General features: G+C 39.1%; 1 protein-coding gene across 2 annotated transcripts in view; it reads right to left on the bottom strand.

Moving 5' to 3' along the window:
- Positions 1 to 17,633, bottom strand: part of EIF2B3 (eukaryotic translation initiation factor 2B subunit gamma) — a 128,492-nt gene that overhangs the window by 33,925 nt on the left and 76,934 nt on the right. For both annotated transcript variants that reach the window (XM_005607107.4, XM_070260079.1), the window contains exon 6: positions 6,569 to 6,658. In XM_005607107.4, the coding sequence (XP_005607164.1) occupies positions 6,569 to 6,658 (90 nt within the window). The remainder of the gene's footprint in view (positions 1 to 6,568; positions 6,659 to 17,633) is intronic.

Raw genomic sequence — 17,633 nt, 5'->3', positions numbered from 1 at the left:
TGGTCCTGAGCTAACATCCATACCCATCTTCCTCTACTTTATACGTGGGACGCCTACCACAGCATGGCTTTTTGCCAAGCGGTGCCATGTCTGCATCCGGGATCTGAACCGGAGAAACCTGGGCCACCAAGAAGGGGAATGTGCACACTTAAACTGCTGCGCCACCGGGCTGGCCCCAAAATCTGGTATTTTTAACATTTTGCCTTGATCTGAGATCAGGCCCTCCTTGTGCCTACAAGCTTCTAGAGAAAGTCTAAAAATGATGTCTATGGGAAATGGAAAAATTTGGCTACTCTTGCATTCTGGCTTTTTTGTCTTTGTGAGCAAATCAAAAGAGAATTAAAATCCTCTAAATGTCTTCCATTTCAAGTCAGTCCTTCAAAATATTAGCTAGGAAAGAAGTAGAAGAGAAAACCTACTTTTATAGGGCTTGGAATTCAAGTCTGTTGAGCAGAATACTAAAGGCTTGGGTTTTCTTGCCTCTTCTCTCAGCAGAGCTGTAACTGGGAAGAAAAGGTGATTGCTGAGTTAACTCTATGCTTTGTTTTCAGGCTTTTTTTTTTTTTTTGCCTTCAAAGAAAATAGATATAATTGGGAATAGTAAACAGGGAATTATTTTAGATTAAAAAGTATTGAGTTTAGAGCTACATATTTGGTATACCGTATTCTGCGATATCCTTTTTTCCTTCTTAGCAAAATACTGAAAGCTTCTATAAGAATAAATTTTCAATGTTGGTGCATATCGCTTGAGAAATAAAAACATGTTCTGATCCTACAGCCTGGAGAGACTGCTCAGGCTTAGGTCAATTCAACAAATATTTTGTTCATTCAAATTTACTCACTAAGCACCCAAAATGTGCCAGGCATGTTCTAGACAGTGGATATATAACAGTGAAACAAAACAGGTAAATCCATGACCTCATATGAAGTTGACAGTTTGGTTGCCTTTATATTTACTGAGCATCTACTGTGTTTTGCAAGATGAATCAGACAGATTTTCATTCTCAAGGAGTTAAAAAAAGTAGAAAAGACAGACATGCAAATACAATTTAATAGGATGCATGTAATAATTGAAGATTATACAAGATCAGAAGAGAGAATGATTAATTATACCTGATGGAGAAAAGCACAAAATATTATGGAAGCACAGAGCAAGGGTACCCAATCTAAGGGGAAGTGAAGGGAAAAAAACTGAGAGAAAGCTTCCCATAGGAGTAATATCCAGGTAAGTTTTAATGGATATTTAGGAATTGTCAGAGAAGGAAGAAAGATGGAAAGGACAGTAATGAAGCATTATACTTATGGGGAAATTATTTTTAAATCCTCACCAAACCAGACACATCTTTTCTTCTGGTTTGAGATTTTTTAGTTCCGTACAATGCTTCTTCCTAGGAGTGCTTTAATTATAACTATTATGCCAGTCTTTAAGTCTTCTTTAAAAAGGTTATTTTTCTTACCATAGTCTGGCCTCTGATGGCATAGGAAAGCTCCACTGGGGGACTCATCTTTAAGTTAACTTTAAGTCAATACAATGTGCTGCTGGAACTTCGTTCCTTACCTAGCAGCCAGTGATTTCCAGAAGACCCAGAGACCAAAACGAATGTAACTAAAAAGTTCAAAGGAGATGATCCTGGTTTAATCTTGGCAGCACCTGCATCTTTAGATGTCAGTATGCAGCCACCACATTACGGCCCTGTTTAGAAGGTGTATAGGCCACATGTTCTTGGCTTAATTTTGTTCTGTTATTTAAGTAAAGTATACATCATGCAATCTCTAGGACACCCAAGGACAGGAAACCAAGTACTGCCAAGTCATATGGATGCTTGAACTGAACAGTAAGGAACCAGGGTTTCTGCCTCTCTCTTATGGCACTACATGGTCCCTCATATTTGCTTCTTATCTCTACTCTGCTTTGCAGCTAGTCTATAACTTCATCTTACATGTGGCTTTAATTATCACCCTGACTCTGATCTTATAGCAGGTTGCTTATCCCAAATTCCTGACTTTACTTTGTGGGGCATTAGTACTTCAACTGGTAAAATGCTTGGGACCTGGCAAAGCCGGTCAAATAGGTAACGACATGGTCAGGTTTGCAACGTAGAAAGACCTTTGGTAGTTCTGGAGGACAGATTTGAAGGGTAGAGCTTGGAGGCAAAGAACTAGCAAGGTAGATGCTATATTAAACCAGTGGAGAGATGATCTGAAGGTTAGCTAAAAACCAATATTGAAACAGCAAGTAAGTACTTTAGGTTACGAATTCTGCTCAGTTTCAGTGATGGCTATTTTTTTTTTTTATAGATTTTATTTTTCCTTTTTCTCCCCAAAGCCCCCCAGTACATAGTTGTGTATTTTCAGTTGTGGGTCCTTCTAGTTGTGGCATGTGGGATGCTGCCTCACCATGGCCTGATGAATGGCGCCATGTCTGCATCCAAGATTCAAACCGGCGAAACCCTGGGCCGCTGAAGCAGAGCGCGCGAACCCAAGCACTCAGCCATGGAGCCAGCCCCAGTGATGGGTTTTGCCACTAAAGTTAATCTGAACCATTGATGTTAGTTCAGCCCAATAACCCTTCAATCCCTCCCTCCCACCCACTGTTGCTGGAGCATCTTTCTAAGGCATAGTTGTCACAACATTTTGGCTGCCTCAAGTTCCCGCTCCCCATTTATTAAGACGGGGGATCTCCAACTCATTTTTTTTCTCTTGTCTCATAATTTTCTCAAGGTTACAGGGGACAATGGCATATAAGACTTTGCATTCATCTTGGAATCTTCAGTCCCCAACACAGCAATCAGAATATATTGGGTATTTATAAAACATCTGTTCCTTTGAGTTTTAAAAAAATTGTGCTAAGTCCAATTCATTCTTTTAAACTTTTAAAATCAAATTTTTGAAATGTAACTTACATATAATAAAATGCACCTATTTTAAATTACTGTTCGATGAGTTTTGTCAAATGTATACTACTGTAATCACTATCCCAAATCAAGATACAGAGCATTTCTATCACCGCCCCAAATTCCCTTGTGCTTCTATTATACTCCTCTATTATATTCTAATACTATTCCTCACATTTTATTGTAATAATTTGTTTAACCTGTTCCTCTCTCCCTAAATTTTGGGCAACTTGAAGACAGAAACTCCACCTTTTTATCTTTACCACCTGGCAATACAGTGCCTGACACACAGTAGAATGATGAGTTAAACGTTAATCTGAGTTCTTACTGTGCACCCACTACTGCTCTAAGCTCCTTACTAAGCATTTTTCACAACAACCATATGGGTCAGGTACTATTATTATCCCAACATTCAGATGAGGAAACTAGGGTACAGGAAGGTAGACACCTATCCAAGGTCACATAGCTCATTACTAAACTTCTCTTGTCAAAGAGAGTGCAGATATTCTTCTCTCCACAGCTTTCGCTATTGCTCTTCCACTTAGTCAACTGCAGAAATCCTCATCTCTTCTTTTACTATGGATGCACCAAATTACTTCTGCTATCTGAACCGTTACTATATCTCCTTTTCTCCCATTCACCAAGCATGTATTGAATGCCTTATCAATCCATGCAGGTATCTAATCTCAAAGAAATTGGGTGGAAGACAGTAACATGTGAACAACTAAAAAAAGAGGGCAGAATATGTTAATTTTCATAGGTGGACGATTACAAAGGATTGCTAAAGCAGTTCTTTCTTGAAGCTGTCTCTCTTAGGTTTACTTTTCCTTTCCATCTCTGAAGAAGTCATCATTTCATAACCAAATTATTAAAAATACCTTCTAGTTACTTTGAAGGAGTCTCTTTCCCATGCAGAACGGTCTATGTTCCCCTGCCAGGCTGCATCATTGCTCATTCCATATAGAATTATTCTGTTTAAAGATCTGTAACTCCCTGCTCAGCTTTCAAGGCCTTCTACATGCTGCTCCCACCAAACTATTCAATCCTATCTCCCACAACTTTGAGATAAGACCTCCACTATTCCAGCCAGGACTAAGAATCTCCTTTGAGTACCATTCTAATTTGTCTTGCTGTGCCTTTATACTTTTCCTAATATATTGAAATTTATGAATTTTCAATATAATGCCATTAGTCCCAACAATTCTGAGAGGTGAAGGGTAGACAGAAGAGAAGAAAGAGATAAGAGTCTCTTTAAAAGATCTTGAGATGGGGAGGTAGTTTGAGCTGAGGCTCTCTATCATTCTCTATTGCAGCAGGCTCCTGGAAAGTCCCATTTGGTAGAGCTTCTGGCCACAAATTCAGGCTTGTTCTCAAGGCATATACCACTGCTCTACACTTGTCAAGTGTGGGAACAGCTAACTGGTGGTGGCCAAATGAGCTACAGTGCCAGGCTGAGGTTAGCTTTGGTGCAAAACTGCTTGGACACGCAAACACTAAAAGCTATAATCTTATTTGATATGATTAAGGGAGCATTGCTAGTTTTTTTTTAGGTATAATAATGGTATTGAGGCATTTGTTAAAAAGATAAAAAGACTAGAAACAGAAGAACAAACGATGCCCCAAATCAGTAGAAGGAAGGAAATAATAAAAATCAGAGTAGAAATAAATGAAATAGAGACCAAAAAGACAACAAAAAGGATTAATGAAACTAAAAGCTGGTTCTTTGAAAAGATAAACAAGATTGACAAACTTTTAGCTAGACCTACTAAGAAAAAAAGAGAGGCATCAAACAAATAAAATCAGAAGTGAAAAAGGAGAAATTACAATCAATACCACAGAAATACAAAGGATTATAAGAGAATACCGTGAAAAGCTATATGCCAACAAACTGGATAACCTAGAATAAATGGGTAAATTCTGAAATTATACAGCCTTCCAAAACTGAATCAAGAAGAAAGAGACAATCTGAATAGACCAATCACTTGCAAGGAGATGGAAAGAGTAATCAAAAACCCCACAAAAAAAAACAAAGAAAAACAAAGATCTAAAACCTATCCTTCTCAAACACTTCCTAACTCATTTTATGAGGCCAACACTACCCTGATACCAAAATCAGACAAGAATGACAAATAAAAATTATAGGCCAATATTACTGATGAATATAGATGTAAAAATCCTCAACAAAATATTAGCAAATTGACTACAACAATACATTAAAAGGATCATACACCATGACCAAGTGGGATTTATTCCAGGGATGCAAGGATGGTTCAACATCTGAAAATCAACCAATGAATGTGATACACCACATTAACAAAATGAAGAATAAAAATCACATGATCATCTCAACAGATGCAGAGAAAGCATTTGACAAGATTCAGCATCCATTTATGAAAAAAACTCTCAATAAAATGGGTATACAAGGAAAATACCCCAACATAATAAAACCTATATATGACAAACCCACAGCTAACATCATATTCAACAGTGAAAAATTGAAAGCCATTCCTCTTGAGAACAGGAAGAAGACAAGTATGCCCATTCTTACCATTCTTGTTCAACATAGTATTGGAAATCCTAGCCAGAGCAATTAGGCAAGAAAAAGAAATAAAAGGGATGCTGCAAGAAATACAATACTAGGCAGAGAGGAAAAATTTCCATTCCCTTTAATATTTCTGTATATATCCAAGTCCATCAGCCAAGGGTAGAGCTAGCACTTAAACTCAGGTTCTCAGACTCCCTTCCTTAGCTGGTCTGAGGGAACTTGCTGTGGTAACAGCCTGCTTGCTTTCCAGTCCCTTTAATATTTCTGTATATATCCAAGTCCATCAGCCAAGGGTAGAGCTAGCACTTAAACTCAGGTTCTCAGACTCCCTTCCTCAGCTGGTCTGAGGGAACTTGCTGCGGTAACAGCCTGCTTGCTTTCCAGTCCACCAGTGCTACTCAAGGCAGAAACTTATCCAGCAGCCATCAAGGGAGAAGAGCTGCTCCTCTTCTTTACTACGCAGGTATTAAATCTTTTCCTAGCTGTTCCTCTCAAAAATCCTTGAGATTAACCATAAAAGGAGGTTTTCTCCCTGGAAACCAAAGTCCTGTGATCTGTCAGACAGTCTCTGGAAAGTATTTAAGATCCACAGTTCTGTTCTCAAAGCAAAATCAGAAAAAGTACCAAATTTTGTTTCTTTGCGTTCATGAAGGTTCACTCAGTGAGGTGGACATCGTTTCCAAAATTGGAGGGAAACTTGCTCTTTTTTTCCCCCCTCCCCTTGGTTAGGTCTCTGTCCCTTTGCTAAGAGAGCTCATCTATAGGATAATTGCCTAGGGGCATGACACCTGCTTAGAGACAAACAGCACTGGAGCTGGGGAGCTCATCCTTGCAGAAGGAAGTAAGAAGAGGCTGGAACCGTGTAGAAAGAGGCATTACTATTAGTTTTACAAAAATATTTTGCTGTTTTATCATAACACAGGCCTCCAAAATACAAGCAGGGGACTCTGGTGCAGACAAAATAACAGTATGAAGAGAACATAATTCCATTCCTAAAACAAAGGTGAGAATCAACTGCATTGTTTACATAAATTGGGATCTAACATTATCAAGGTTTAAAATTGTTAACTAAGTCACAAGGTAGCTTGTTTAAGCACTGTGGCTTTGACTCTGCCTCCCTCTTACTTACTCATTTTCCATTAGGAAGTCCACAACGTATTTTTTCAAGCAATAAAGATGGGCGTCCACAAGGCCTGTGTGGAAACGTATTCTGGGGTGCCTGCAAAAAGAATAAGAGAGAAGGGGCTCACAATAGGGTAAAATGGGTTCTATCCTGTTATTAGGTAGTAGGCATTAGAAAGTTTATGAGGGTCAGAGCCATGCTGCCTCCACCCCACTCAGGGGAGACCACTATGGTGGATACCAGCTCTGATCCTACCACATAAAAGGGCTTCTCCTAGAGAAACCCTATCGCACAATTTATGAGGCTTTTAGGCTTCCAAAGACATTACACCAAAACTGGTGAGCCATCAAATCACTGATAAGCCACTTTCTTCTATTCTATCACAAATTCCTACCCACAATTCTTGTAACTAACATTTTCTTGCTTCTGCTCCAACTGCCCCACTTCCGGCAGGCTACACTTTAGCCATGCTTTCCTCCAGGATTTGGCCTGTATAGTAGTCCCCCTTATCTGCCATTTCACTTTCTGTGGTTTCAGTTACCTGTGATCAACTGAGATCTGAAAACATTCAATGGAAAATTCCAGAAATAAACAACTCATAAGTTTTAAATTGCGCACTGTTCTGAGCAGTGATGAAATCTCATGCCACCCTGCTCCGTCTCCCCTGAAACGTGAATCATCCCTTTGTCCAGCATATCCCATGCTGTACACTCTACCCGCCCATTAGTCACTTAGGAGGTGTCCAGGTTATCAGATTGGCTGTCGTGGTACTGCAGTGCTTGTGTTCAAGTAATCATTATTTTACTTAATAATAGCCCCGAAGCACAAGACTACTGATGCTGGCAATTTGGATATGCCAAAGAGAAGCCGAAAAGTGCTTCTTTTAAGTGAAAAGGTGAAAATTCTAGACTTAATAAGGAAAGAAAAAATTGTATGCTGAGGTTGCTAAGATCTACAGTAGCTTTTATTATAGTATATTGTTATAATTATCTTGTTTTATTGTTAGTTATTGTTGTTAATCTCTTACTGTGCCTAATTTATAAATTAAACTTTATCATAGGTAAGTATGAATAGGAAAAAACATAGTATACATAGGGTTCAGTACTGTCCGGGGTTTTAGGCACTCACAGACAAGGGGGGACTACTGTATTACTCCATTTTCAAAGATGATGAAGTAAAATTCTACAAATACTCTCTAACTCCCTACTCTTATTTATTCATCAGGACTTTCCCCAGATACACTTTCTCTAGGAAACCTTCACTGACAACCCAAGTCTGTGCTCCCACAACACTTGGTACCCACCTCTACCAGCTAACTTATCATATGGGAGGTTAACAGCCTATTTACTTGTCTCTCTCCCACTAGACTAAAAGTTCCCTGAGGGCAGAGATTTATCTTCATAGCCTTACCACTTAGCATTGTACCTCACACAGAGTAAAATGTTTAATAAATAGTTATTGAACAAACAAACAAAGGAACAAATTAGGTCAAATTAAGGCATTTGCCTAGTTGCTATCTATTTTAGTATGCCATCTTTGGTTTCGGTCTTAAGAAATACAACACATATAATTTATGTCCAAGGTCATTTTATTTAATAAAAACAGACAGCTGAGGGAGAGGAGGGGAGGGGAAGAGTAGAGTGGAAAAATGGAGATTCCAATGATAACTTCCCGGTTACCATCTTTCTTTTACTCTGTGTTACTTTGCTTTGACTGGCTCATAGTTTTAAGAAAAATTATTCTCATGGCACCTAGATATCCTAAAAATAATTTATCAAATAACTTACGGTGAACCACCCTGGGCTTCCACTCTTTTGGGAGAAGGAGAACAAAATGCTTCCAAAAGAACAACAGAGGAGTCAGACGGGATCCCACACCCATAACACACACACACACACACACACACAGACATGCCAATTAATGTATACAATGAGGATGAAGAAAAAAGTAGAAGGTACTTCCCAATCCTAACTTCCTGAGATTCTGTTTTTTTCCCTTCTTCTTCTCCCCAAAGCTCCTCAGTACATAGTTGCACATTCCAGCTGCAGGTCCTCCTGGTTCTGCCACGTGGGACACCCCACCAGCATGACCCCATGAGCAGTGCTACGTCTGTGCCCAGGATCCAAACCAGCAAAAGCCTGAGCCACCGAAGCGGAGTGCAACCACTTGGCCACCGGCAGGCCCCTGAGATTCTTGAGTTCTAAGAAATTCCTCAGGAAATAGAATTTTCCAAATGTGAATGTGGTTACTGTGTGGTGCCTGGGTTTCTTTCAAAGTCCACATCCTGATAATTCTCTCCCTTGATCTAACCAATTTGGAAAGCTGCACTCTCTTGTTCAGTCTCTTGGTTTACAAACTCCTTGAATCATTCTACACACTCTATCTATATTATTTAATCCTCACAAATACCTCATGAGGTAGATACATTACTCTCATTTTTATAGCTGAGGTCAACTTGTATTACACAATCAGGAAAGGAATAATTTAAATGTTTGAATAATCATTTTCTAAACTGTTATCAATCCCTAGCATACAAGTCATTAAGGTTCATTTAGCATTTTATAGTTTATAAATGTTTCTTCAGCTTTTTACTCTCATCCCATAAAGTAGGTAAAACAAAAATCATTGTAAGAAAAAATGTTCCAAAAATTTTGCTGGTATACTCAAGACTACAGATTTAGTTACAAATCTGGAACACAAGAAAGGGACACAGATGAGTAATTCAGAGATTTTTTTTCTTTCAGATTAAATTTGTAGTGAATATAAATCTTGGGACTGGGAGACTAATGGCATTTAACTTGTCAAAAAGGTGGTTTCCTTATTTCATTTTATTGTTTGTAAATGATATTAGAAATAAGGATGTTTTAAAAGAAAACAAACAAACAAAACCAAAAATTTCAAAGAGGCACCAGTAAAATCTGAGTAACTGGCTGATTGCTTGGGCCAGGAAGATGTTTTGGATTTGTATAAAATAGAGGAAGGAATCGGTAAATGGAAATTAATAAGACATTAATAAAAAATAACTGTAATTATCAATAAGAAATAGTTAAATTTTATGTTTTAAAAGATAATTTAAAACAACTTTCCAATCATAAAAAAGTCCATGCAATAAAAAATAATATACATGAAAAACCTGTGGGAGTCTTTTCAATGATAAAATAAAAATAAAAGCTCAGAGAAATGGTATAAAAAGTTTAATCTTCAAAGTGTATAAATCTTTGAAAAATTCCCACAGGTTTTTTATTCTTTCATCTAACATAAGCATAATTTTAAAAATGCTTTTAAAAAGAGCTATTAAAAAAGAGAAAAAGTGAGTGGAGAAGAAAAGAAAAGATCTTAGAAAAGCAGAACAGATAATGGACAAAGATAAAAAAGCCTAGGAAACCTAGGAGAAGATAAGCCATCAGGAACGTAAAGAATATCTTCAGGGTATTTTTGTAGACCTATTTTCAAAAGAGTAAGTCATAGATTTTAGAATTTGAATTTGTAATGTTTAAAATTTTGAGGGAAATATAGCGTATTTTTATGATCTTAAAAACAGGAATACCAGTTTTTAAAGCAAGGAATAAAACTAACAGGTGAAATAATTTTAACAATTATCATTATTTTTTAAAGATTTTATTTTTCCTTTTTCTCCCCAAAGTGCCCCCGGTGCACAGTTGTATATTTTCAGTTGTGAGTCCTTCTAGTTGTGGCATGTGGAACGCTGCCTCAGCATGGCTTGATGAGCGGTGCCATGTCCGCGCCCCGGATCTGAACCGGTGAAACCCTGGGCCGCCAGAGCGGAGCAAGCGAAACCAACCACTTGGTCATGGGGACGGCCCCTTAACAATTATTAATAATATTATTTTAGAAAAAACAAGGAATGTATACATGAAATACATACTGGGAAAGATGCAAGGATTAAGCATTTACTGTTTAACCACAAAGATCAATGGCTTTTAAAGCATCTTCAAGAAAGTCTTGAGCCTGTGAGTTCAGAATTTCTGTTGTCAATTTCATCTTATCCAAAGTTCTCTCCAAATTCTTTAATTTACCTCTTCTCTGGAATATCTGACTGCCAAGGTTCCTTTGGCTTCTGACAGCCCTGCAGTCTGGCTGTGGGTGAAGTGAAGGAGGGGCAGAGGGCATTGGCCTCAGAGTCCCACTTTGCTCTAGAGAGGCAACTATCGTATTTCCCTCCTTCCTCCACCCCTCTCATTTTGGCTTCTAGGTCTTCTGTCTGCTCTTTCACCCTGCTTCGCCATATCCTGGGCATTCATTTCCAGGATCAGTGTGAGTCTCCCTCCCCAGGAATTCTTCCTTTGCCAACCACTTTATTTATTTATTCGTTTATTTATTTTTTAAGATTGACACCTGAGCTAACAAGTGTTGCCAATCTTTTTTTGTTTTTTTGCTTTTTCTCCCCCAATCCCCCCAGTAAATAGTTGTATATTTTAGTTGTGGGTCCTTCTAGTTGTGGCATGTGGGACACCACCTCAACATGGTCTGATCAGCAGTGCCATGTCCGCACCCAGGATCTGAGCCGGCAAAATCCCGGGCCGCCGAAGCGGAGCGTGGGAACTTAACCACTCGGCCACGGGGCCGGCCCCCTGCCAACCATTTTAAATCATACTTAAAGAGATGTCTCCTAGAATAGCAACGGAAAAGATGGTATAGATGAAGTACTTGTGATTTTATTCTCAACTGTTCTTTTCCAGATGCACATAATGCAATCTAATGAGAAAGAGAAAATTCCTTCTGAAAAAATGCTTTCTGGGAGTCATTAGACTTAGGAATCTACCACAAGCATTCAAACATTTAGGAATGCAAACATGCATTCAACAACCTTTACTAACAGCCTAGTAATGGTAACAGGTGTTGTGCCAGATAAACAGATGAATAAGACAGATCTGCTCTTTGCCACAATATATATGTCATTTTTATGGTTGTTGAGGGCAGTTATTACGATTGGTAGTGTTAGTATAAACAGTAGCTAATAGTCTATCAAGGGAAGCAATTTCCTTTTAAAGATCTTCAAAGAGAATGTCTTGCTCATATCCCTTTCTTTTTTTAAAAAAATTGTAGTAAAATATACATAACATAAAACTATTTTAACCATTTTCAAGTGTATAGTTCTGTGGCATTAAGTACACTCACATTGTAGTGCAACCATCATCAATATCTATCTCCAGAACTTTTTCATTTTCCTCAATTGAAACTCTGTACCCATTCAACACTTATTCTCCACTTCCTCTCCCCTCCAGCCCCTTGCAACCACCGTTCTATTTTATCTCTTTATGAATCTGACTACACTAGGAACCTCATATAAGAGGAATCATATAATATTTGTCCCTTTTTCATTGGTTTGTTTCACTTAGCATAATGTCTTTAATGGTCATCCATGTTGTAGCATGTGTCAAAATTTCCTTCCTTTTTTTTTTGGTGAGGAAGATTTGCCTCGAGCTAACATCCGTTGCCAATCCTCCTCTTTTTTTTTGGCTTGAGGAAGATTAGCCCTGAGCTAACATCTGCACCATTCTTTCTTTATTCTGTATGTGGGATGCCTCCACAACATGGCTGATGAATGGAGTAGGTCTGTGTGTGGAATCGAAACCCATAAACCTGGACCACCAAAGCGGAGTGTGTAGAAATTTAACTACTTGGCCATAGGGCTGGCCCCCAAATTTCCTTCCTTTTCAAGGCTAAATAATATTCCATTGTATGTATATACTATATTTTGTTTACCTATTCATCTGCCTCTGGACACTTGGGTTGCTTCCACCTTTTGGCTATTGTGAATAACACTGCTATGAACATAAGCATACAAATATCAATTCAAGTTGTTCTGCATTCACACGTTTCTTTTTCTTTTTTTCTGCTTTTTCTCCCCAAATCCCCCCAGTACATAGTTGTATATTTTAGTTGTGGCATGTGGGATGCCGCCTCAGCGTGGCCTGATGAGCGGTGCCAGGTTCGCACCCAGGATCTGAACCAGCAAAACCCTGGGCCGCCGAAGTGGAGCACATGAATTAACCACTCAGCCATGGGGCTGGCCCCTCAAGCACATTTCTTAAAAATTTTTTTTATTATGGAAAATTTCAAACATATACAAAATAAGAGAAAAACATTCCCATGTAACCATCTTACAGTTTCAACAATTATCAACATTTTCTAATCTTTTTAAATGTTTTGCTGTAGTTTTTTTTTTTTTGAGGAAGATTAGCCCTGAGCTAACTACTGCCAATCCTCCTCTTTTTGCTGAGGAAGACTGGCCCTGAGCTAACATCCATGCCCATCTTCATCTACTTTGTATGTGGGATGCCTACCACAGCATGGCTTTTGCCAAGTGGTGCCATGTCCGCACCCGGGATCCGAACTGGCAAACCCCAGGCTGCTGAGAAGTGGAACTCGTGAACTTAAGTGCTGCGCCACCGGGCCGGCCCTGCTGTAGTATTTATTATGAGTTGAATTATGTCCCCCCAAAAGATGTTGAAGTCCTAACCCCTAGTACCTGTGAATGCAACCTTACTTGGAAATACAGTGTTTGCAGATGATCAAATTAAGATAAGGTCATTAGGGGGGCCGTAATCCAAAATGATTGGTGTCGTTATAAAAATGGAAATTTGGATACAGAGACTGACATGAATAGAAGGAAGACAATGTGAAGACATGGGGAGAATGTCATCTACAAGTTAAGAATATCTGAGGCTACCAGAAGCTAGGAGAGAGGTATGGGACAGGTTCTCCCTCACAGCTGCCAGAAGGAATCAACCTTGCCAACAACTTGATTTCAGACATCTAGCCTCCAGAACAGTAAGACAATAAACTTCTGTTGTTCTAAGCTACTCAGTTTGTGGTACTTTGTTATGGCAACCTTAGCAAACTAATACAGTACTTTTTTTTGGTGAGGAAGATTGGTCCTGAGCTAAAAATCTGTTGCCAATCTTCCTCTATTTTGTATGTGGGACGCCACCACAGCATGGCTTGATGAGTGGTGTGTAAGTCCATGCCTAGGATATGAACCTGCAAACCGTGGCCCACTGAAGCAGAGTGCGTGAACTTAACCACTATGCCACCAGGCTAGCCCCTTAATAGAGTATTTTAAAGCAAATTCCAGACATAAAGTCATTTTACCTGTATATACTCCAGTATATGTAGTATTCATTTCTAACTGAAAAGGACTTCAAAATATAATCACTGTTATTACTACACCTAATAAAATTATCAATGACTTCATGTCATCTAATACCCAATCCATATAAAAGTCCCCCTCCCTTATTCCCCTGCCAAGCCATTATTATTAGAGAGAGTGAGTCACCTGTTTTATAGCATTGTATAAATTTCAGGTGGACATTATTATATATCCGTTTCTGTATAGACTACATTGTGTTCACCACCAATAGTCTAGTTTTTATCTGTCACCATATGTAAACGGGCAGATTACTTTTAAGTGTCGAGGAGTTCAAGGATCAAGCTTTACATGTGTTTCAGTATTTACTTACTCAAATTTTCTCCCAATATTAACAACTTGAAATACCGTGTGTCAGAGACAAAGCTTTAAGATCTGGAAGGAAGTTGTAGGAAAGACTACCACACAGACACTGGTGTTCAGAATAATGCAGGACTGCAGAGTCAAGATTTTTCTGAGCTTGCTTTAATTCAAAGAAAACTGAACATAGAGCTATGTGTACTAGCAATACTGTACAAAACAAAAAATTTGTAAAACTATAGAGTTAGGGAATAAAAAAGCAGGCCAGAAGGGCAGCCCGGAAAGAAGGAAATAGGTCCATGAAAGACAAAATAAATACTTAAAAAAAGAAGTAATTACTGTGGTTAAAATTGCACCATTTGCTCCCTCGTAAAATGATCTTAAGATTTTAAATGTTCAAAGCTCTTAATGACTCTAAAAAAGGTCTGAGCCCCTTAGTTAATAACAAGATCTGTAATTCTCCCCCAAAAGCTCTCAAGGGATTCAGATCCTCATTTCTACAGAATGGGGGCAAAGGTCCCTCCCCAGAATCATCATGTGTGCAGGAAGAACTGAGTTGCTTTTATTCTGCTCACTGCATAAGTTATAACAAAGGCCAGCTGGAGCTCTATTCCCTGACATGCTCATAGTGCAATGCTCACTTCCTAGAAGAGCGAGTAGAAAAAGGCTGATAGCTAAAGAAGCAGTTTATGGTAGCTGCATGTTTAAAAACAAATTCATCCAGACATCCCACGCAGGCAGACTATTAGACAAGCAGCACTGTTGTAAATGGGACCTGAAGAATTTCTAGCGTAGTGGAAGAACTGGTGTGTATGCTGAGACAGTCCACAGCGACCTAGCGAAGAAGGAAAGAAGGCCTCTACTAACCTAAACTGAGTATGTCCTAACAGTTTATATGACTGCACAGAATGACTTCTTCAAAACCAAACTGAGTCCAAAACTTGGAGACAGGAGAATAGTAAGGAATGGGAACAGAACGAAGAAAACTCAGTTGACCAAGAACGCCAAATACAAAACAAACTTTAACATATGTCTTTCTTTGCATAAATATGAATGCTAACAGGTGAAGGAAATGTCATGCATGGCTCCTGAATTCAGATGCCGGGGAACTGGAGCTTGAAACAATGATTCTTAAGAACCAGGAGCAACAATTCCAACGAGGGTAAAAGCCTCCTATGATAACTTAGCCATCTTAAAGTGTTTGATGCAACAACATAAACACCCTCTCTCTCTATTTGAGACCATCAGATAATCACCCTCTATTTTATTTGGCAATCTTAAACATGTTCCAGTAAAGAAGCATCTTCTCTCTCACTAGAAGAGTCAGAGCTAATTCCCTACTGCCTAATCATCACAATTTAAAAGAAACTAGAGGCCAAGGTATGCTTGAAATAACCAAGTTTGCTCAAAAGAAGAAGAAAGAGAATGACTTATGGAGCATGGCTACTTACTAGCTTTCTATAATTGTAATGAGATAGATTTTGGGGCAAACACTTGTTGCATAACTACTTGGTAGCTGTTTTATAGGAAGGCACCTACCATACCACCCCAAATGCCGGATCTTGGCACTGTACGTGGCAGGAACGAGAGACTGCTGCCCATTAGGAGTGCATATGGAGTCACCAAACTAAAGGTCTGCCTGTGCAGCTGAGTCGCCTATGGCACAATTGGTGCTCAGGCCTCTCTAAGAAAAGCAGGTGTGTTGAAGTGAAAGCCCGGGACTCAGCGCAGCAGAGACTGCCAGAGCTGGAAGAGTTCTTCAGAGTTCTAAGTGCTGCTCCCCATCGTACTGACGGAAAACAAAGGAAATTGTCTTAGTCCATGTCAAAAACAAATCACTTCACTCCTCTAGGAGACTGCCCCTAGCTTACATTCATTGAATAACTACTATATCTCAGGCACTTGGGATACAGGAGTGAACAAAATGGACATGACCCCTGCATGAAGCTTACAGTTGAATGAAAAATAAATTATCCCAAGTATGTAACAGCTGTAAAAGGCAAGCACAGAAAGCTATAGAAGCACATAATGGGGGACCTGGCCCAGGTCAGAAGGTGATGGGGAGCTTTGTTTAAGCTTAGACCTGAAGGAAGAGCAAGAGTTAGCCAGGAGAAAGGGGTGGAGAAACTGAGATGGGCACTTTGGGCAGAGAAAACAGTAGATGCCAAGACCCTGAGGCAGATTGGTGAGTGCGAGGAGCTAAAGATGCTCAGTACCGATAAAACAGAAAACAAGATGGGGAAAGGCACAAGATGAGGTTGGAAAGGTTCTAGGCCATGTTAAGGACTTTGGTCTTTATTCTAAAGGAAATAGGTCTCAGGTTGTGTATAGGTAAAGGTAGAAGTATATAACACAGAATCATCTCCCACGTCTCTAGCATATTCAGTATCTTAAGACTAAGGACCACTTGTATTCTGTAGTATCGCTGGCTTAACAGTGAGCTAAATCAAAGTTGAAAGGCACCTTGGTATAGTAAAAAGAGCACCGGACTAGGAGTCAGGTTTCTAGTTCTGATCTTGCTGCTAAATACTGCACAATCTTTCCTCATGCCAGCTTCCTTGTTATAAAACTGAGTATTGTGCTTCAAAGAGTTCTAGAACTTCATGGAGGTGCTTCAGGAACTACTACGGGAAGCCTGAACCAGAATAATCCTGTGTTCTATGTTTTATATCTTAGGTTTCTATATAAGATTTCACTTAAAGGAAAAGTTCCACTGCCTTAAGAGAAAGTTGGAAAATTATTGCAATTTTTAATCCTAGATAATACATTAATTCAACAAACAGGGAGATCTATCATATTACTGACCTGTTGCAGTTATCAGGATGATCAGAAATTACTTAAAATGTGTCGTATGGTACTTGTCATATATTAGGCACTCATTAAATGATAACAATTATTATTATTATCATGGGCCAAGCACTGTGCTTGGTACCAGGGACACAAAGTTGAAATAAACAGATGTTGCCCTTAGGAGCTCATGATCTAGTAGAGAAGATGACATGTTGAAAAACATTTTATAGTATAATGTGGTACACATAGTAATGAAGGGAGCTAGTACAGAAAAGGATGCAATGATTTCTCTAAGGGAGCAGGCTTAGGATAAGGTTTCACAGGGGTGGATGAAGCTTGAGGGTGGTTCTGAAAGATGAGGAGAAATCTGCTAGGCAGGTAAAGCCTAGCCTGCTAGGCAGGAAAAGGATATTTCAGATTGAGGGACTAGTGTATATTGTATTTTGTATCTTAGGTGATGGAAAATCATGGACAGTTACTGTTTTAAGGAAATACATATACATGGTATGCTGGTTTTGTATGTATTAGCTGAGCTGGAATTACATTATACAAAATTCTCTTTTCCGAATGGTTCTGAGTTGGTTAGCAACGGCCACAAGAGATATTTTGCACAAGTGACATTTAAAAGGCAAAAGTAAAGCTTCAGCCACATTTTTTATGCTCTGAAGGTCGATGGATGGTGTCAAGTACTTGGTAACTGGTGCACGTCACTGATATGCTAGCTCACTTAGTAGGCACAGAACAGTACCCAGACCTCCAGTTCCTCCAGAGCCTGCCAGATATCCTCCTTCAGCTTCTCTTGAATTCTGA

The sequence above is a fragment of the Equus caballus genome, chromosome 2, assembly GCF_041296265.1.
Source record: "Equus caballus isolate H_3958 breed thoroughbred chromosome 2, TB-T2T, whole genome shotgun sequence".
Taxonomy (NCBI): Eukaryota; Metazoa; Chordata; class Mammalia; order Perissodactyla; family Equidae; genus Equus; species Equus caballus.
This window is presented reverse-complemented; position numbering and strand designations above follow the sequence as displayed.